At 52.1% G+C, this 21,075-nt stretch overlaps 1 protein-coding gene across 2 annotated transcripts in view; it reads right to left on the reverse strand.

Annotated features, from left to right (window-relative positions):
• Window positions 1–21,075, reverse strand: part of acaca (acetyl-CoA carboxylase alpha) — a 363,222-nt gene that overhangs the window by 177,734 nt on the left and 164,413 nt on the right. For both annotated transcript variants that reach the window (XM_072469570.1, XM_072469569.1), the window contains exons 39-40: window positions 18,461–18,616; window positions 16,111–16,251 (exon numbers count right to left, since the gene is read on the reverse strand). In XM_072469570.1, coding sequence (XP_072325671.1) covers window positions 16,111–16,251; window positions 18,461–18,616 — 297 coding nt within the window. The remainder of the gene's footprint in view (window positions 1–16,110; window positions 16,252–18,460; window positions 18,617–21,075) is intronic.

The following is a 21,075-nucleotide window of genomic DNA, read 5'->3' on the forward strand; positions in this document are numbered from 1 at the left end:
GCTCCCATGTCTTGTTATGGGTGGAGGCGGGAGCAAGTGTTGGAGGAAATGCATGATCAGAATCACAGCTTCTTACAAGAGGTAAGCTTCGATTTCAGCAAAGCAATTATTAATATAAGCATGTATTTACAAGAGATGTAGTAGTGTCAGTAGTCAGCATGGTGACAGCATGGTTAGCGCTGCTGCTTACAGCGCAGGGACCCGGAATCAATTCCGGTCTTGGGTGACTGTGTGGAGTTTGTGCATTCTCTCAGTGTCTTCATGGGATTCCTCCCACAGTCTAAAAATGTGCAGTCTAGGTGGATTGGCCATCCTAAAATTGCCCCTTAAGTGTCCTAAGTTGTATGGTTAGATGGGGTTAAGGAGATAGGGCAGCAGAGTGCGCATCGGTAGGGTGCTCTAGCACCGATGCAGACTCGATGGGCCAAATGGCCTCCTTCTGCAGTGTAGGGATTCTATGTTTATGCTCAATAGGGTATTTTCGTGGCTTCCACCATCGCGTTCTGGAGTGGGAGCATCAAAAATGAAGGTGATCACAGGGCCAACTGTAAATCCACCTCTAGGTGTGTTATCAGTGCACAGCAGGAATGCCCCAGGTTACTGCATGGTCTGTACGGAGTTAACTGATTTCAACCGTAACATCAATTGGGCATAAAAATGTGCCTCAGGCCCACTCCTTCCTAGAGATGGGTATTTGGAAACGGCAAGCGTGAATTAGATTACTTTTGTCACAGTCAATGATACAAATTACGTACCCGAAATAGAGGATAACCAAGGGGCAAATGAGAGTGAGGAACTTAATAGTAATTAATACCAGCAGCAAAAAATTATCAGAGAGACTTGAGACTACGTTGGCGCCATGGCTTAGTTAAAAAAAATATATAAATTGAGTACCCAATTAATTTTTTCCAATTAAGGGGCAATTTAGCGTAGCCAATCCACCTATCCTGCACATCTTTGGGTTGTTGGGGCGAAACCCACATAAACACGGGGAGAATGCGCAAACTCCACACAGACAGTGACCCAGAGCCGGGATCGGTGCCGTGAGGCAACAGGCTAACCACTACGCCACCGTGCGGCCCTAGCGCCGTGGCTTAGTTGGTTAAAGCGCCCGTCTTATAAACAGGAGAAACTAGAAACAAAAAGCCAACAGATCCTCAGGACCTGTATGTAGGTCTACATCCCCGGGTTCAAAAAGAGTTAACTGCAGGCATAGTTAACTATGAATGCTCAATGATTTTCCAAAAGTCCCTAGATTCTGGATACGTCCGAGTAGATTGGAAGTGAGTAAATGAAACACTGCTATTCAAGAAAGGAGGGAGAGTGAAAACAGGGAACACAACAGGCTAGTCAGCCTGACAACGGTCAGGAAAATGCCGGAATCTATTGTTAAGGAGGTCTTAACAATGCACTTAGAAACTTAAACTATGATCAGACAGAAACAACATGGTTTTATGAAAAGAAATTGACAAATATTTTAATTCTTTTTTGAACATGTAACTAGTCAGGTAGATAAATGGGAGCCAGTAATATACTTGGATTCCCACAAGGCATTCGGTAAGGTGACACACAAAAGGTTAATATGCAAGAGAGGGCTCATGGAGTTAGGGGTAATATATTGGCACGGGTGGAGCATCAGTTTACTGATGGGAAGCAGAGACTGGAAATAAACGGGGCCTTTTCAAGTTAGCAGGCTGTAACTAGTGGAATTCCACAAGGAACAGGCCTGAGGCCTCAGCTATTTGCAATCCATATCAGCGACTGAGATGAACAGACTGAGTGTAATGTATCCAAGTTGGTTGATGATACAAAGTTAGCTAAGAATGCAAACTGAGGGGATGCAAAGAGGTTGCAAAGACATATGGTCAGACTAAGCGAGTGGGGAACAAGGTGAGAGATAAAGTATCATGTGGATGTCATGATATGCAGACATGCAGATAATGATATACAGCCAGGCACAGACAGGCAGCTAATGAACACAGAGAACAGGACATGACCAATGAGCAGGGGTGGTATCTCACTATAAAAGACACAAGGCACTCACACTCCACCTCAGTGTAGAAGATTGTAGTTTAGTCGGGCAGCATGGTCGGCACGGACTTGGAGGGCCGAAGGGCCTGTTCCTGTGCTGTACTTTTCTTTGTTCTTTCCACTGATGAACATCTACAGAGTGAGTCAGGGTGTATTTACAGTATCACACCTCCAGCACGTGGCTAAGAGCTAGTCTGGTTCAGTCAGACAGACTAACCACACTTAGGTTAGCAGAGAGTCGAACTCATAGAGAACTGTGCTAACTGTGCTACTAATTCAATAAATCAGATTGAACTAACTTCAAGGTCTGGAGTATCTTTTGGTTAAAGCTGCATCCAGTTGCAGCCTATGTTATCCCAGAGTACATAACACAACAGTGGACAAGTGTGATCTTATTCACTTCGTTGCAAGAATATAAAAGCAATTTTTTTGTTTTTTTAAAAAAGGTGTGACATTTTTTAATGTTGTTCAGGGAGCCTTGGGTGTTCACATATAAGGAACACAGAAATTTAACATGCAGGTACAGCAAACAATTAAGGCAGCAAACAGCATGTTGACCTTTAATGCAAGAGGATTGGAGGCAAGGACAAGGAAGACTTGCTACATTTGTGAAAGGCCTTGGTGAGATCACAGCTGGAGTACTTTGTGCAGTTTTGGTCTCCATATCGAAGGAAAGATATACGTACATTGGAGGCCATATGCTGATAGTTTGCCAGATTGGTTCCTGAAATGAGACAGTTATTCTATGATGAAAGCTGAGTAAATTGGGCCTATATTATGGAATTTAGAAGAATGCAAGCTGATCTCTTTGAAATATACAAGATCCTGAAGGAGCCGAATAGGCTAGACACAGATTTGTTTCTGCTGGTCAAGGAAATTTAAAACACTGGAGGCACGGTCTCAGGATTAGGAGGGCCAATCGCTTAGGGCTGAGATGAAGAGATATTTACTCAGAGAACTGTGAATCATTGGAATTCTCTACCTTAGGAGTGCTGCATGTTCCATCATTGAATATATTCAAGGTTAAGATAGATAGATTTCTAGGGCGTCATTCTCCGACCCCCCAGAGGGTCGGAGAATGGCCATTGGCCGCCGTGAATCCCGCCCACGCCGGTTGCCGAAGTCTCCGAAGGGAGAAAAGTCGGCGGGGCGTTAATGTCGCCGCTGCCGCGGAGAATGTCACAGGTCTGCGCAAGGCAGCCGGGGTGGAGGTTGGGGGGGGGGGGGGTCCGTGCCGGGGAGGGGGATGGGGGGGTCCGTGCCGGGGTGGAGGTTGGGGGGATTCCGTGCCGGGGAGGGGGATGGGGGGGGTCCGTGCCGGGGTGGAGGTTGGGGGGCGGGGGGTCTGTGCCGGGGAGGGGGATGGGGGGGGGGGGTCCGTGCTGGGTAGGAGGTTGGGGGGGGGGGGGGTCCATGCCGGGGAGGGGGAGTCCGTGCCGGGGTGGAGGTTGGGGGGGGGGTCCGTGCCGGGGTGGAGATTGGGGGGGGGGGGGGTTCCGTGCCAGGGAGGGGGATCCGTGCTGGGGAGGGGGATGGGGGGTCCGTGCCGGGGTGGAGGTTGGGGGGGGGGGGGGGTCCGTGCCGGGGAGGGGGGTGGGGGGGTCCGTGCCGGGGAGGGGGGTGGGTCCGTGCTGGGGAGCGGGATGGGCGGGTCCGTGCCGGGGTGGAGGTTGGGGGGGGGGGGGGGTCCGTGCCGGGGAGGGGGATGGCGGGGTCCGTGCCGGGGTGGAGGTTGGGGGGGGGGGGGGGGGCCGTGCCGGGGAGGGGGATGGGGGGGTCCGTGCCGGGGTGGAGGTTTGGGGGGGGGGGGGGGGGGAGGGAGTCCGTGCCGGGGTGGAGGTTGGGGGGGTCCGTGCCGGGGAGGGGGATGGGGGGGCGGGGGGGGGGGGTCCGTGCCGGGGAGGGGGATGGGAGGGCAAGTGAGTTGGTCCACCTGGCCAGGTGCCAGCCTCCAACAGTTGGACCCATGCGGTCCATGCCACCTGGCTGGGGGGAGGAGGGGATATGGGCAATGATGACATGTCGTCGGTCCCCTCCCCCCACCAGGCCGTCATGTTTTCAGATCATCCAGCGATGTTGGGCACCGTGGTGGCAGCCGCTCATGTCTATGTTGCCCTGGATGAGGAGGAGGAGGAGGAGCGTGCCAGAGAGGCGGCGCAGGCTGCTGCAGAGGGGCAGGCTGCAGCCGCCCAGGCTGGAGGGACACCTGACCGACAGGACGAGGAGGGGGAGGAGCACGTCGCGGCCCCACGGCAACGGAGGCACCCAAGGGCGCCCCGTGTGTACCGGCCCAGGCAGTCATACCAGGACCTCACGGACCGGGAATACAGGAGGAGACTCCGGATGAGCCGGGAAACCGTGGCACACATCTGCCACCTGCTGGCACACCTGTCACCGCGTGGCACTGGCGGGGGACACCCTCTCCCCATGTCCGTCAAGGTTACGGTAGCCCTGAACTTTTATGCAACGGGGTCATTCCAGGCACCGAGTGGGGACCTGTCCGGCATATCGCAGACATCGGTGCACCGGTGCATCCGGGCAGTGACAGATGCCCTATATGCCATGGCGCACCGCTACATCTGCTTCCCGTGGACCGGGCCAGCCAAGATGCCCGGGCCGTGGGCTTCTCTGCCGTGGCCGGGTTCCCCATGGTCCAGGGCGCGATCGATGGGATGCACGGCGCCGTGCGACCACCTGCAGATAACAGGGCCGTGTTCACTAATAGGAAGGGGACCTATTCGATGAACGTACAGGTGGTCTGCGACCACCGCATGATGATCCTGCACGTCTGCGGCCGTCACCCAGGCAGTATACACGACTCATTCGTGTTGTCACGGTCATCCATCCCCAGCATGTCCGAGGGACGCCATCCCCGGCTGAGGGGCTGGTTGCTGGGCGACAGGGGCTACCCATTGCGATCGTGGCTGATGACGCCTATACGGAGGCCACGCAATGAGGCGGAGAACCGCTACAATGATGCCCATGTAGCGACAAGGGGAGTGATAGAGGTGCTTTGGCGTGCTGAAGATGTGTTTCAGGTGCCTGGACCTCTCTGGGGGCGCCCTCCAGTATCGGTCAGATAGGGTCGGCCGCATCATTGTGGTGTGCTGCGTCTTGCACAACACAGCCCAACAGAGGGGCGATGTGCCGCAGGCAGAGGAGGGCGGAGTGGAGGAGCAGCAGGAAGAGGCGCAGTCCTCCCCAGATGAGGGGGATGGGGGTAATGGTCAGGGCAGACGGGGTAGACACAGGCGGGTGGCTGTCCACCGTTACCGGCTGGCCCAGCGGGCACGGGACAGACTGATAGACGCCCGTTTCACTGACTAGATGGGCGTGGGAATCGGGTAGTATGGCCACAGACCGCACACCATGGCAACAGCCGACCACCCACACCCCCCACCCATCCACCAACCCAGCACCCTCACCCCCCTCCCCAACCCCAACCCCACCCACCCCACCCCCCCCCCCCCCCCCATTGCCGATCCACCTGCGGCACAACGGGCCGGGCTCACACAGTGGCGGGTGGACGCGTGTCTATCGCAGGCCATGGAGGATGATGACAACCCGCCCTGCGGTGAGCTCCTGGCTCTACATCGTTGGACTATGTCTGACCCATGGCCACAGTACCACCATCCACCCGGACCATCCCTGCATGCGGCTGTGACACTGCAGCGCATGGTCCCGTCCTCTGCCCGGGGGATGTTGATGGCGGCCCAGGGGGAAGGGGGCAGACTCACCTGGGGCTGAGGTAAGACCACCCCTCACACACACACTTGCGCTCAACGTACATGACACCCCCACACACTTTGGACAGAGCACAAAGGCAGCTTCTGTAGGTGTAACATTGACTTTAATAACCAAACGAGTTCATGCACGTGCCCTAGCCCCTAAAACTCATCTGTGCCCTGCAACCGTGCCAACTTACTCAGTGTCTAATTGTTTGGCCTTACGGGCCCTTTGACTACGTCTACGTGGTTCCCCAGACGGTACAGCAGAACTGGAGGTGGACTCCTGTGATTCCTGCCCTCTGACACTGGATCCCTTTGGCGGTCGTTTCCTGGGGCGTCCAGGCTGCGGCCCGGGCGACTGGGATGGCGAGCTGCCAGCCTGTCCTGCCCGTTGCCCACCCTATGCACCTGGGACGGAAGGGGGGGGGGGGGGGGGGGGGGGGGGGGGGGGGAGTCCGAGGTGTCACGGTGTACCGGGACCTCCCCTACAGAGGGAGCCGGGACGGACCACACCACCTCCTCCTCCCTCGGGGTGCCCGATGGCCCCCAGGCCTCTACATGGGTGGGGGATGCGAACGGACTGGCCATCCGACACCCCCCCCGACATCTGGCCCTGCCAGTCCTGGAGGCCCGTGCTGGTATCGACAGGGGTCTGCAGGTTTGCAGCCATGGAGCCCAGGGGGTTGGCAAACCCTGTCTGTGACAGTGCGACGCCGGCTCGCACATGGCCACTGGCGCCGATGCCCTCAGCGATGGCCTGCCGAGACTGGGCCATGGCCTGCCGAGACTGGGCCATGGCCTGCCGAGACTGGGCCATGGCCTGCCGAGACTGGGCCATGGCCTGCCGAGACTGGGCCATGGCCTGCCGAGACTGGGCCATGGCCTGCCGAGACTGGGCCATGGCCTGCCGAGACTGGGCCATGGCCTGCCGAGACTGGGCCATGGCCTGCCGAGACTGGGCCATGGCCTGCCGAGACTGGGCCATGGCCTGCCGAGACTGGGCCATGGCCTGCCGAGACTGGGCCATGGCCTGCCGAGACTGGGCCATGGCCTGCCGAGACTGGGCCATGGCCTGCCGAGACTGGGCCATGGCCTGCCGAGACTGGGCCATGGCCTGCCGAGACTGGGCCATGGCCTGCCGAGACTGGGCCATGGCCTGCCGAGACTGGGCCATGGCCTGCCGAGACTGGGCCATGGCCTGCCGAGACTGGGCCATGGCCTGCCGAGACTGGGCCATGGCCTGCCGAGACTGGGCCATGGCCTGCCGAGACTGGGCCATGGCCTGCCGAGACTGGGCCATGGCCTGCCGAGACTGGGCCATGGCCTGCCGAGACTGGGCCATGGCCTGCCGAGACTGGGCCATGGCCTGCCGAGACTGGGCCATGGCCTGCCGAGACTGGGCCATGGCCTGCCGAGACTGGGCCATGGCCTGCCGAGACTGGGCCATGGCCTGCCGAGACTGGGCCATGGCCTGCCGAGACTGGGCCATGGCCTGCCGAGACTGGGCCATGGCCTGCCGAGACTGGGCCATGGCCTGCCGAGACTGGGCCATGGCCTGCCGAGACTGGGCCATGGCCTGCCGAGACTGGGCCATGGCCTGCCGAGACTGGGCCATGGCCTGCCGAGACTGGGCCATGGCCTGCCGAGACTGGGCCATGGCCTGCCGAGACTGGGCCATGGCCTGCCGAGACTGGGCCATGGCCTGCCGAGACTGGGCCATGGCCTGCCGAGACTGGGCCATGGCCTGCCGAGACTGGGCCATGGCCTGCCGAGACTGGGCCATGGCCTGCCGAGACTGGGCCATGGCCTGCCGAGACTGGGCCATGGCCTGCCGAGACTGGGCCATGGCCTGCCGAGACTGGGCCATGGCCTGCCGAGACTGGGCCATGGCCTGCCGAGACTGGGCCATGGCCTGCCGAGACTGGGCCATGGCCTGCCGAGACTGGGCCATGGCCTGCCGAGACTGGGCCATGGCCTGCCGAGACTGGGCCATGGCCTGCCGAGACTGGGCCATGGCCTGCCGAGACTGGGCCATGGCCTGCCGAGACTGGGCCATGGCCTGCCGAGACTGGGCCATGGCCTGCCGAGACTGGGCCATGGCCTGCCGAGACTGGGCCATGGCCTGCCGAGACTGGGCCATGGCCTGCCGAGACTGGGCCATGGCCTGCCGAGACTGGGCCATGGCCTGCCGAGACTGGGCCATGGCCTGCCGAGACTGGGCCATGGCCTGCCGAGACTGGGCCATGGCCTGCCGAGACTGGGCCATGGCCTGCCGAGACTGGGCCATGGCCTGCCGAGACTGGGCCATGGCCTGCCGAGACTGGGCCATGGCCTGCCGAGACTGGGCCATGGCCTGCCGAGACTGGGCCATGGCCTGCCGAGACTGGGCCATGGCCTGCCGAGACTGGGCCATGGCCTGCCGAGACTGGGCCATGGCCTGCCGAGACTGGGCCATGGCCTGCCGAGACTGGGCCATGGCCTGCCGAGACTGGGCCATGGCCTGCCGAGACTGGGCCATGGCCTGCCGAGACTGGGCCATGGCCGGCCGAGACTGGGCCATGGCCGGCCGAGACTGGGCCATGGCCGGCCGAGACTGGGCCATGGCCGGCCGAGACTGGGCCATGGCCGGCCGAGACTGGGCCATGGCCGGCCGAGACTGGGCCATGGCCGGCCGAGACTGGGCCATGGCCGGCCGAGACTGGGCCATGGCCGGCCGAGACTGGGCCATGGCCGGCCGAGACTGGGCCATGGCCGGCCGAGACTGGGCCATGGCCGGCCGAGACTGGGCCATGGCCGGCCGAGACTGGGCCATGGCCGGCCGAGACTGGGCCATGGCCGGCCGAGACTGGGCCATGGCCGGCCGAGACTGGGCCATGGCCGGCCGAGACTGGGCCATGGCCGGCGGAGACTGGGCCATGGCCGGCTGAGACTGGGCCATGGCCGGCTGAGACTGGGCCATGGCCGGCTGAGACTGGGCCATGGCCGGCTGAGACTGGGCCATGGCCGGCTGAGACTGGGCCATGGCCGGCTGAGACTGGGCCATGGCCGGCTGAGACTGGGCCATGGCCGGCTGAGACTGGGCCATGGCCGGCTGAGACTGGGCCATGGCCTGCTGAGACTGGGCTATGGCGTTGAGCGCCTCTGCCATCTGGCGCTGGCACTGGCTCATGGCCTCCTGTGAGAGGGCAGCCATTTCTGGGCCACAGGCGCCGCCTGCACGGAAAGCCCCAGGCCTCGCAAACCGTTCCCCATGTCTGACACCGTCGCACCCATTACCTCCACCGCGGACGCCACCCGTGCGGTGTCGGCCTGGGTGGCACGCATGACCGGCACCACTCCCAGCTCCTGGACGCGGGTGGACTCCTCCACCTGCGACCGCAGCCACCGCAAGCCGCCCGTCATCCTCTTCGCTCGTCTCCGGGTCGGTGGTTGCATCGGATCTATGTGTGGGTGTGGTAACTCCAGGAACCCGGGATCCATCTGGGCGGCAGATGTTCGCTTGGGCTGGGCTGCCCTCCGACCGCCCGGCCCCTCTGCTGCTCCTACCTCCACCTGCTGTACCGGGACGGCTGTGTTGTGCGCACCAGTGAGTGTACCAGACGCCTCATCACTGGTGCCCAACCGTGGTGAGTGTTTCTGCGATGGTGGAGGGTGTTGGTGACAGCAGTGGCGTTGTGTCGTGCTCTTCGTCCCACTCTGAGTCCATGGCACTTTGGGGTGGGGGTTCGTCTCCACCCATCCACTCTGAGTCACTGTCCGGTATTTCGTCTTCCTGGGTAGTGGTGTCCCGGGTAGTGGTGTCCCGGGTAGTGGTGCCCTGGCTCGGATGTGACGGGGGCCTGTGGCTGCCCCCCTCGTCGCTGGGTGATCGCTCCCGCACGTGACGGGGGTGTCGTCTCCCTGTTGCTCCAGGTCTCTCCGTCTCCCGTGGTCTCCGAGGGGCATCCTGCGGGCGTCGCATGCTGGAGGGTGCGGGTCTCTCTGTCTCCCGTGGTCTCCGAGGGGCATCCTGCGGGCGGTCTGCATCTGTGGGGATGGGTGCCTGGACGTTTGGTCCTGCGATACACAATGAAGCATGCATGGTTAGACATCAGGCAGTGATCGGGTGATACGGGGGAGGGGGATATAGGGGATGGGGGATATGGGGACGGGCTGTCGGTGGCTCACTTGCTAGTACGCCCCCGACCTCTGCAGCAGCAACCTCCCGGTCCTCAGGTCCGCCAGCCAGTTCCAGGGCCCTTTCCTGGTGTTCGGTCAGTGGCCTCTCATCAGCGGGGCCTCCTCCAGTCCTCACATGCTCCCTATTGTTGTGTGCGCGCTTCTCCTGTGGGGGGGGGGGGCAGGGGTAAAAGGCAACACTGTTAGGCAGGTATATGAATGCACGCCATCGGTTGCGCGTGCATTGCAGAGGTTAAGGTTAGGGCTGGATTCACTTGGGGATATGGGGGAGGGGGGATATGGGGATGGGGGGGATATGGGGGAAGAGGGGGATATGGGGGAAGAGGGGGATATGGGGGAAGAGGGGGATATGGGGGAAGAGGGGGATATGGGGGAAGAGGGGGATATGGGGGAAGAGGGGGATATGGGGGAAGAGGGGGATATGGGGGAAGAGGGGGATATGGGGGAAGAGGGGGATATGGGGGAAGAGGGGGATATGGGGGAAGAGGGGGATATGGGGGAAGAGGGGGATATGGGGGAGGGGGGGATATGGGGGAGGGGGGGATATGGGGAGGCTCACCCTGCCTGCTCTGACGAGGTCGTTCACCTTCTTGTGGCACTGGGTGCCTGTCCGTGGTGTCAGGGCCACAGCGGTGACAGCCTCTGCCACTTCCCTCCACAGACGCCGGCTGTGGCGTGGGGCTACTCTGCGGCCGTGCCCGGGATACAGGGCGTCCCTCCTGTGCTCCACCGCGTCCAGGAGCGCCTCCACATCGCGTGACTCGAACCTCGGGGCTGAGCGGCGGCCAGCCATCCAGTCGGGTGTTGCGGTCGGGTGTTCCGGTCGGGTGGGGGGGAGCAGCGCGGCCTTATGAGCCGTCACGCCATGCGGCGCGTATGTGACGCTGCACAGCGTGAACAACTGCGCAAGCGTGGATCCCGTTACGTCGCTGCTAGCCCATTTCGGGCCGGAGACTATCGACCCATTTTTTCGATGTGACGCAAGTCGGTTTTGCGCCGTTTTTTGCGTCGATCGGCGGACTTTCCGCCGATAACGGAGAATTTCGCCCCTGGTCTTGTTTACATAGGGCTGGTTTAGCACACTGGGCTAAACAGCTTCCATGTAATGCAGAACAAGGCAGCAGCGTGGGTTCAATTCCTATACCGGCCTCCCCGAACAGGCGCCAGAATGTGGCAACTAGGGGCTTTTTACAGTAACTTCATTGAAGCCTACTTGTGACAATAGGTGATTATTATTATTCTGTAAGAGGGTGCGATTATTCTTATTGTAAAATATGTGGATGGGAAAGTGGAGTTGAGGCAAAACATCAGCTTTGATTGTACTGAATGTCAGAGCAGGCTAGAGGGGCCTTATGTTTTACTCTTGCTCCTTTTCCTTAGGTTATGTATTTCCCCACCTCTGGCTAAAAAGCTTGTCAACACTCATTGCCAAGGCTCACACGTGAAAATTTGCCTGGTTGAGGTGGACAGTTTCTGGCATCTGCGAAACCGGGCCTCACAGCAAAAATTAGGCATCTTCAGCAGAGCAATTTTAATACCCTAGTTTGCTGGGGAATGGAGAATAACCACTGGATTAGATTTTGCCTCTACTAGTGCCCTAAGCATAGCACAATATACCCCATCAGGTTCCTGTCTGCATCATTTCAACAGGGCCATTAAAAGCAATATTGTTAACAATTGATGTAAATTACACAAACAGGTATACAAAACAAAAATAGTGGGCATGAAAATAGTGGGCTGGAGTTAAAACAATGAAGAGGGGAAATTAGAATCGCTTCTTGAATTTGCATTAATTCTTTTCTATCACAAAAAAATACTTACTGCTGCTAGTTTCGTTGGAATGCAAGCAGAATGGGTGGCACGGTGGAGCAGTGGTTAACACTGCTTCCTCATGGCACCAAGGAGCTGGGTTCGATCCTGGCCCCGGGTCACTGCCTCAGTGGAGTTTGCACATCCTCCCCGTATCTCCTTGGGTCTCACCCTCACAACCCAAAGATGTGCAGGGTAGGTGGATTGGCCATGTTAAATTGTCCTTAATTGGGAAAAACAAAATTTGGGGGTTCTCTAAATTTAAAAAAGGAATGTAGGCAGAAAGCTTGAGGATCTTCCAAAGCACCTCACAGACAATGGCCGAGATTTCCCAACCTTTCCCGCTAGAGTGATCTTCCGGTCCTGCCGATGGTGACCTCCTGCCACAGGTTCCCCTGGTGGCAGAGACTGCGAACAACGGGACCTCCATTGACAGCGACGGGAACAGAAGATACCACCATAGGCTAATGGCAGATCTACTCCGTTGCCGCAAAACCAGCTGTGGAGGGGCAGAAAATACTTCTCCATAAAGTATATTTGAACTACAGTCATGTTATGTTGGCCAGCGTGGCAACTCGTTTTTGTACCAAAGTTAAATGAGATGAATGATTAGAATGTTTGTCTTGGTGCATCTTGTTGAGAGATAAATGACCAACAGACCAAGAGAACTTTGCCTTCTTCAAAAAGTAACTGTGGAATCTTTTATACCAACCTAAACAGGTGGACAAGGTCTGGATTTGACATCTCACTCGTAAGTTGACATCTTTGATGTTGCACTGATGTTTCAGCCTAGATGGTGTGCTCAGTTTTCTGTAATAATTCTGACGAAGGAACAAGAGTGACACCAACAGAGCCAAGCTGTGCAAGTCAGCAGCTGCACCCTGTCTTCTGAACACTGCTTTCTTCAATGCAATATTAGTAATAGTGAAGGTGTCAAAAAGCTATTTAAGCCTTAAGAGCGTAAATCATAAAATGGTTGTCATTTGCATTGGAACAGAATCTCAGAATAATTGACTCCATTTTGTCGATTATGTGCCTGCAGAAATATCTGTTGGATAGTCAAGTTCAACTTTCCTGAGGGAAGATAGCTAACGCGAACTGTCTCGTCCAAAAGTCATCAGCGTAAGTATGATGAATATGCTTACTTTGTTACAAACTAAGAGGAAATTATTCCCTATAGTCATTAAACTGCACAAGAATTAATTATTCTTCATGAAAGTAACATATGTCACACACATTTTCCATGACTAGTACACCACCTTGGATTTATAACACACGTTAATATGGGAAAACATCATGAAACTTCACAGATGCATAATCAGTCAAAAATTGCACGAGCCAAAGGAGGAAGTATTAGGATTAGTGCCTAAAAGCTTAGTCAAAGAAAGACGTAGAGAGTAGAAAGGTTTTGGGAAAGTATTTCAGAGTTTTGGGCCTAGACGTGTGGAAGCCACTAAGAGTGGGACAAAGGGAGCGGGGATGCACAAAAGGGCCAGAGTTGGGGAAATGCAGACATCTCACAGGGTGTAGGGCTAGAGAAGGTTATAGAGACAGGGAGCGGCAAATCAAAGGCATGATTTCAAAATGAGGACGAGAATTTTCTTCTACAAATGTGCAATAGAGAGCATCCTATCCGGCTACATCATAGCCTGGTATGGCAACTGTTCGGTCCAAGATCGCAAGAAACTGCAGACGGTGGTGAACTGAGCCCAACGCATCACACAAACCTGCCACCCCCACATTAAATCAGTATACAGCTCTTGCTGCCTCAGGAAGGCAGACAGCATTATCAGAGACACCTCCCACCCAGGCATTGCCTTCTTCCAGACCCTTCCATCAGGCAGAAGGTACAGAAGGCTGAAGACTCGCACATCCAGACATAGGAACAGCTTCTTTCCCACAGCTACAAGATTCCTCAACGACTCCCCCTCGGACTGATCTGTTCCCTGTAAGAACACTATTCACGACGCCCTATGCTGCTCTTGCTCATGTATTTGCTTTGTTTAGCCCCTTGTTCCGCACTGTAACCAATCACTGTTTTGTCGATGTACCATTTGTCAATGACCCCTGTTGATTATTCTTGTGTCTACTATGTGCGTACTGTGTACGTTCCTCGGCCGCAGAAAAATACTTTTCACTGTACTTCGGTACATGTGACAATAAATTAAATCAATCAATCAATCAAATTTTAAATCAGAGATGTTTGTGAACCAAGAGCAAGTGCAGGCAACGGAGCACGGGGACGACGGGCAAGTTGGACGTAGGATACGAGTGACCAGGTTTTGGATGAACTGACGTTCATGGAGAGTAGAAGATAGGAGACTGGTGCCAAGCGCACAGCAATAGCCAAGTCTGGAGGTAACACAAGCATAGATAAGGTTTTCAGCAGCAAATAAGCTGAGGCCGAAGCTGATGCAGACAATCTTACAGTGATGAATGTAGATTTTGTTTCTGATCAAGAGCACACAAGATAAGAACTAGGAGCAGGCATGGGTAATTCAGCCCCTCAAGCCCGCTCCGCCATCCAATACAATCATGGCTGGTCTCATCTCAGCCTCAACTCCACTTTTCTGCCCGTTCTCCATAACCCTTCAACCCGTTACCAATTAAAAATCTGTCCATCTCCTCCTTATATTTTCTGAATGTCCCAGCATCCACTGCACTTTGCGGTAGTGAATTCCACAGATTCATGACCCTTTGAGAAGTAAATTCTCCTCATCTCGGTTTTAAATCTGCTGCCTCTTATCTTAAAACTATGACCTCACGTTCTAGATTGCCCTGCAGAGGAAACAGCATCTCTACGTCTACTTTGACAGTCCATTTTATCATCTCATCTCTTCTCATTCTTCTTTTTTTTTAAATTTAGTGTACCCAATTCATTTTTTCCAATTAAGGGGCAATTTAACATGGCCAATCCATCTACCCTGCACATCTTTGGGTTGTGGGAGCGAAACCCACGCAAACACGGGGAGAATGAGCAAACTCCACACGGGCACTGACCCAAAGCCCTGATCGAACGTGGGATCTCGGCGGTGTGAGGCAGCAGTGATAACCACTGCGCCACCATGCTGTCCCCTTCTCATTCTTCTAAACTCGAGTGCGTATAGGCCTAAACTTTCAATCTTTCATCATAAGACAAACCCCTCATCACTGGAATCAATCTTGTGAACCTCCTCTGAACTGCCTCCAATGTAATTACATCCTTCCTCAAGTAAGGGGATCAAAACTTTACACAATACCCCAGGTGTGGTCTCACCAATGACTTGTACAGTTGCAGCAACACTTCTTTACTTTTATACTCTGTTCCTTTAGCAACAAAATTGCAAAATTCCTCTTGCCTTCCTTATTACCTGCATACTAGTTTTGTGTGATCATGCACGAGGGCACCGAGATCCCTCTGGGTATCTCTCCATTTAGAGATGGAGTATAAAGCTCAACTCTGGGTCATCGAGGTTGCGAATAGTCTGTGTCAGCCAGAGACAATGCCTGGGGCGTCAGAATGGAATTGACGGTGGGAGAAACAGAGTCTGTGGTTGGGGCAGAAGACAATGGCTGTGGTTCCCATGGTTGCACAAGATGGCGCCGGAGCGTGGCGACTCTCTGCGAGCTCTCCCTAACAGATCCTCTTTTTACTTGTCTTACAATCGTTCTAATCTTTTATTTCCTTTTCTTTTAATGTACTTAATGATCTGTTGAGCTGCTCACAGAAAAATACTTTTCACTGTACCTTGGTACACGTGACAATAAACAAAATCCAATCCAATCCATTTGAGAAAATCCAAAACCAGATATTGCCCAATAGCCTGACAGTACAGAGACAGCAGAGAGGACAAGACAGGTTCATGAGGTAGACCTGGGTGTCATCAGAGTACATTTAGAACTGGAGGTGATGTTGACAACCTGATGTTGCTGAGGGAAAGCATGTGGATGAAGAATCGGAGCCGAATAAAGATTCTCTGGCTATGACTGGATAGCTATGAGTGGAACTCCTGGTCAGTTCACAAATGGAGGAGAAACATTGGAGGACAATAATGTGGCTGTCTGTGTGAAAGGCAATTAAATAACACAAACTGTGATCAAACACAAGTGGTGTCACTTTTCAGTATTTTAAATAAGAAGCTTGCAGTTTTACATCTCAGAACGTCCTGAAGGATTTTACATACAAAGAGTAACGTTTTGAAGTTCAATCACTGACGTTATATCAGCAATGGTGCCAATTAATTTGCGCTCAGGAAATGAATGATTTGGTCCAATTAACCAGACAATGCCATTTTTTTGGCTAACTGGTGTGGGCTCATCTGTTTAAGCTAGATAAACACAAGGGTTACAGCTGCAGTATTCTTTGGAGTTTCTTTACACTTACCTCATTGCCTCCAGGTAGCCTGTTCAGCTGTACTAGCTGACCTTGACTGTCCAACACCAGCTCGGTGAATGTCAGCAGCTCTGCAGGTGGAGAGGGTAAATGGGCTTGCAATTCCATCGAGGCCCATAGTTTGATTAAAGACTTGAAAAATAAAATAAAAATTCAATAAGAAAAATATGTTTTTAAAGTTAAGCTGAGATGCTGTACATAAATATCTAAAGAATATATAAATGCTTCCCAAGGAGCTGTTGTATAATGCATTTTAAAAGATATTTAGGAACGTTTGTCATTTGCCATGTTACGTCCCTTTTAAATTTTAGGTCATGGGATTGGCAGCAGCTTGGGATTGGACACTTTGATTAAAACTCCTTGGGAGGGGATGTCAACAGGGAAGTAGTCCGGATGCTACACCTAGCTCCCACAGGAGAGGAAAGGAAAAAAAAACTCAGTTCCCAGCTTCACATCAATAGCCAGTGATGCCTGGTGAAAATATACTTGTGGACGTCAGCTGGGAAGAGGATTGGAATCCGCTGTGATGACTTTGCATTAAAATGCAAGTCTCCACAGTGACCAGAATATATGAATAATGGACACTTGGGGGAAGCACTGGAGAGCAATCACACCCAGCAAGGAGATAACATATTCAAAAAGGCGAAAAGGAGCAAAAGAATGGAAGGGAAGCGAAACATCACCCAAGATGACATTATGGAGTTCTGTTCAGATGACATATTGGCCAATCACATTTAGGGCAGATGCTGTAAATCTGAAATAAGAACAGAAAATGCTGGATAAATTCAGCAAGTCTGGCAGCATCGGTGGAGAGAGGATCAGAGTTAACATTTCAAGTCCATTTACCCTTCTGCAGTCCTGTAGGAGTAAAGCATCAGTGGAAAAACCTTCACAATGTCATTTTAGCAGGAGGTCCACAGTGTTTCCGTTCAGGCTATCCTGAACTAGAATTTTTAAAGTTTACAAATTGCTACATAGTGGCCACATAAAACATACGGATGAGGTTCATCGGAAGGATGCCAGAGATGGTAATCTTGAGTTACTGGGACTTTTTTTACTGAACCAGAAAGACTCAAGAAAAGATTCCATCAAGGTTTTTTAAATTATGAAGGGTTTTGATAAGAGTGAATAAGGAACATCATTTGCTCAGTTAGAGAGCTAGCAACCTTCAATTTTAATTGGTCACATCGCAAGGAGAGAGATTAAGAAACTTTTCTTTACACGGTGTTGCTGGAATGCTTTGTTATGTAGCATTTTTCGAGGAGAGACATTTGAATTACTTACAAGAAAATCTGATAAACATTTGAAGCATAGGAATTTGCAGAACTCTGAATAGATGGCAGGGCTTTGGGACTAGTTTTGGATTGCAAAGGCAAAGGGCCAGTACCAACATGATGAACCAACCACATAGCTTTCTTCCATGCTGGACATCTTGACAGTTTTATATAGGATTGAGAAATATCAAAGTATCTTTATAGCGTTGAGAATGTCCCTCCCACCTCCTGCATTGCCATTTTTCTCCAATCCTGGACACATCAGCTTCTTGCATTGGCACCGTTCCATGGTGCGCACATTCTACAGCAATTTCCAAAAATGGCCATTATTCTTATGTGAGCGTTGATAAGAGCCAGCCTGGTTTGAGTGATGGGGTAAGTAATGGGTGCAGGCCTGTGTGGAGGAGAAGGGTTTGCTTGGTCCTGTCCACTGTGTGCACAAATAAGCACTTCCAATAAGGGTCGAAAAAGAGATCAGAAACATGGATCTCTGGAGGCTGTCCATCTATATAACACAGGGATGCTATTGCCAATTGCAATGCATTAACCAGAGTCCCAGCTGGATATAGTTAACATGGCATGGGTTTGGGATCCTCCTGGGCTATTTGGTTCAGTTCCACATTTAATAATAATTTAATAATAAATTGCATGACAAACCATCAATTAATTTATTTCCAACCAACACATGAGTACACTGGAAATAGCCTGCCCCGGGGACAATATTCAAGCCTAATTCTCATCATAAAAGGAACCACTCTTCAACTGATCATCATGACAAATAAATACGGTGCGAGGTCAGACATCTTAAAACACAAATTGAACAAGTAGTACATAAATAGGAAATTATTAAAACAAATAAACAATTCATACCAGGAAGTAAATTTTGAGCAATCACCTAGATTCAAATAAGATTTTTAAAATTTAAATGGCAATTCTTGTAATGCACTTCAAGGGAGGCATTATACCCTTGTGCCTCCAACAAATGCAATACAACAGGCTCAGCTCAAACCTACATCACACAATAAAGCCACCATCATAAAAACAGCAGTCCAAAGTGGCAGATTTACCTGTCGGAACATTTCAGGCAAGTCGTACACATAAGTTGTTCCAAGGGACTGGGCTTGAAACCTTTTGGACTGCAGTAAGTCTTTGGTAACATAGGGTGTGTTGATTAGCATTCCATGTAATGGTCCCTGTTTATCTCCATAGGCTTGAAACATGATCTGTTATCAGAAGAAAAGGAAAGGTGAAGTACTTTTCATTTAAATCGCCAGTCATTTTTGTTTCATAAATATGTCAGCTCCCACACCTTGAACAGAAGCTCATGCCATCAGTATCCATGAAAGAACTGTAACATTGAGGGCAATGCGATACCTCTTTGTAACTGCTGGAGCAAAGGAATAGGCTGCTTTTCCAAGTGATATTGTCGATCAGAAAGCAAATTCACAAGTTACACTCTGGAATGTCTAAATTGAACATTGCTGGAAACATTAATTGGAGCACTACACACATTAATTGGAGCACTGGAATTATTAGTCAGATACTAACTAACCAGATTAAGAAGTCATTTGATTTTGCTGTACTCTGAATACTTCTGAGATTTAGAAATTATCCAGCTTTAATGGGTGACCACATTGGGAAATTAAGGGAACTCTTTCTACTCTTCAGATAAAGGCTCTTGTAATACACTATATATGTGTGCACAGATATGAGCCACTTTTGCTAACATTCTAGAGAAATAGGATTTTTTTGAAATCATATTATGCTTGTAAGTGAAAAACTATAATTTTGCTTTCAAAACCGAACGTGTTGAATGTGCACAAGAATTTACTTCGAAGTACAGAAAATATACAACATAGAAACAGGCCAATGGCCCAACCAATCCATGCCAGCATTTATGCTTTACTCACATCACCTCCCGACCTTCCTCGTTTCACCCTAGATTCAAATAAGATTTTTTAATTTTCTGCTCGCTCATATAGCTTCCCCTTAAATGCATCTATGCTATTGCTTCCCGGTGGTAGCTAGTCCAACATTCCCACCACTTTTTGGGTAAAGAAGATTCTTCAGAGCTCCTCATTGGATTTCTTGATGACTATTATATTGACAACCTCTAGTTACGCTCTTCCCTGCAAGTGGAAACACATTGTTCCTACCTAATCGAAACACTTCATAATTTCAAAATCCTCCATTAGGACACCCTTCAGATTTCTTTTCTGAATAGAAAAAGGACCCAGCCAATTCATCCTTTTCTGATGGACACAACCTTGCAATTCCAATGTCATCCTTTTAAGCACAAAATATAGCAACCTAAACTGTACACCGTACTCTAAATGCAATCTACCAAGGTTCGGTGGGCCTGTTTAGCTCACTTGGCTAGCCAGCTAGCTTCTTGATGCTGAACATGGGCTCAATCCCGGCACCTGCTGAGGTTATTCATGAAGGCCCCGCCTTCTCAACTTCACCCCTCGCCTGAGGTGTGGTGATCCTTGGGATAAGTCACCACCAGTCAGCTCTCTCTCCCCCACCTCTCAAAGGGGAAAGCAGCCTACGGTCATCTGGGAATATGGCAACTTTACCTTTACCAAGGTTCGACACAATCTTTGCATAACTTCTCTACTTTTCAATTCTATCTCTGTTGAAATAAATCTTAGCGCTAGCTTGCTTTTGTATGACCTTGTTGACCTGCGTCACAACCTTTAGGCGATTTGCAAATTTATTCTCCCAGATCCCCATGTTCCTCAACTCCATTTAGATTCTTATTTTTCAAGTAATGTGATCTAAATTTTCTTACCAAAGTGTAAGTCCAGGTTGAAATTCATTTGCCAGTTATGTGCCCTTTCTACCATTTTATTAATGTCTCCTTCTTACAGTTCGCAAATTTAGAAATTGTGCTTTTAATTCCAAAGTCTGAATTGTTAAATATAACTTTTTTTTATAAACTTAGATTACCCAATTTTTTTTTTCAATTAAGGGGCAATTGAGTGTGGCCAATCCAACTACCCTGCCCATTTTTTTGGGTTGTGGGGGTGAGACCCATGCAGTCACGGGTAGAATGCGCAAATTCCACAGTGACCCAGGGTCAGGATCGAAACCGGGTCCTCGATGCCGTGAGGCAGCAGTGCGAACCACTGCGCCACTGTGCTGCCCTGTGAATTGCTAAACATAACTTGCGTACATCACTGACCCTTGTGGTGATCCTCCTCAAGTGGCCCAATTTCCCACTTTTTGCCACTTTGAAAACTACGCATTTTGAACAGATCCTGAAAGGAGAAGACCTTTCCTTGACAATTCACTCTGCAAACGATGAATGCAATCCTAATGCTAATCCACCTCCTTTACAATTCTACCGGTTCAGCTTTTTTTTTTTGTTCAGATTTCACAGTGGGTTTTTTCCCCCTCCTTTGTGGGTTGGACCGTGGGTTTTTCCAAGAGCCTGCATCGGAGCACATAGTGATAAGTTGTCGCATGTTGCAGGTTGGCGATTAGTGGTGCCTCTCCAAAGGAGCCACGATAGGCAACCCTGCCATAATCCATTGCTGCTGCATCTTTCATCAGCAGCCAGTCTCGAAAGCAATCAATCATGCATACGAGTGGTCTCCGAGGAATCTTTCCAAAGGCTACCAGAGGTTACCTACACAAACATTCTAATCTCCTCTTCCACTGTATTACCAAGTAGTCA

Source organism: Scyliorhinus torazame, chromosome 12, assembly GCF_047496885.1.
Source record: "Scyliorhinus torazame isolate Kashiwa2021f chromosome 12, sScyTor2.1, whole genome shotgun sequence".
Lineage (NCBI taxonomy): Eukaryota > Metazoa > Chordata > Chondrichthyes > Carcharhiniformes > Scyliorhinidae > Scyliorhinus > Scyliorhinus torazame.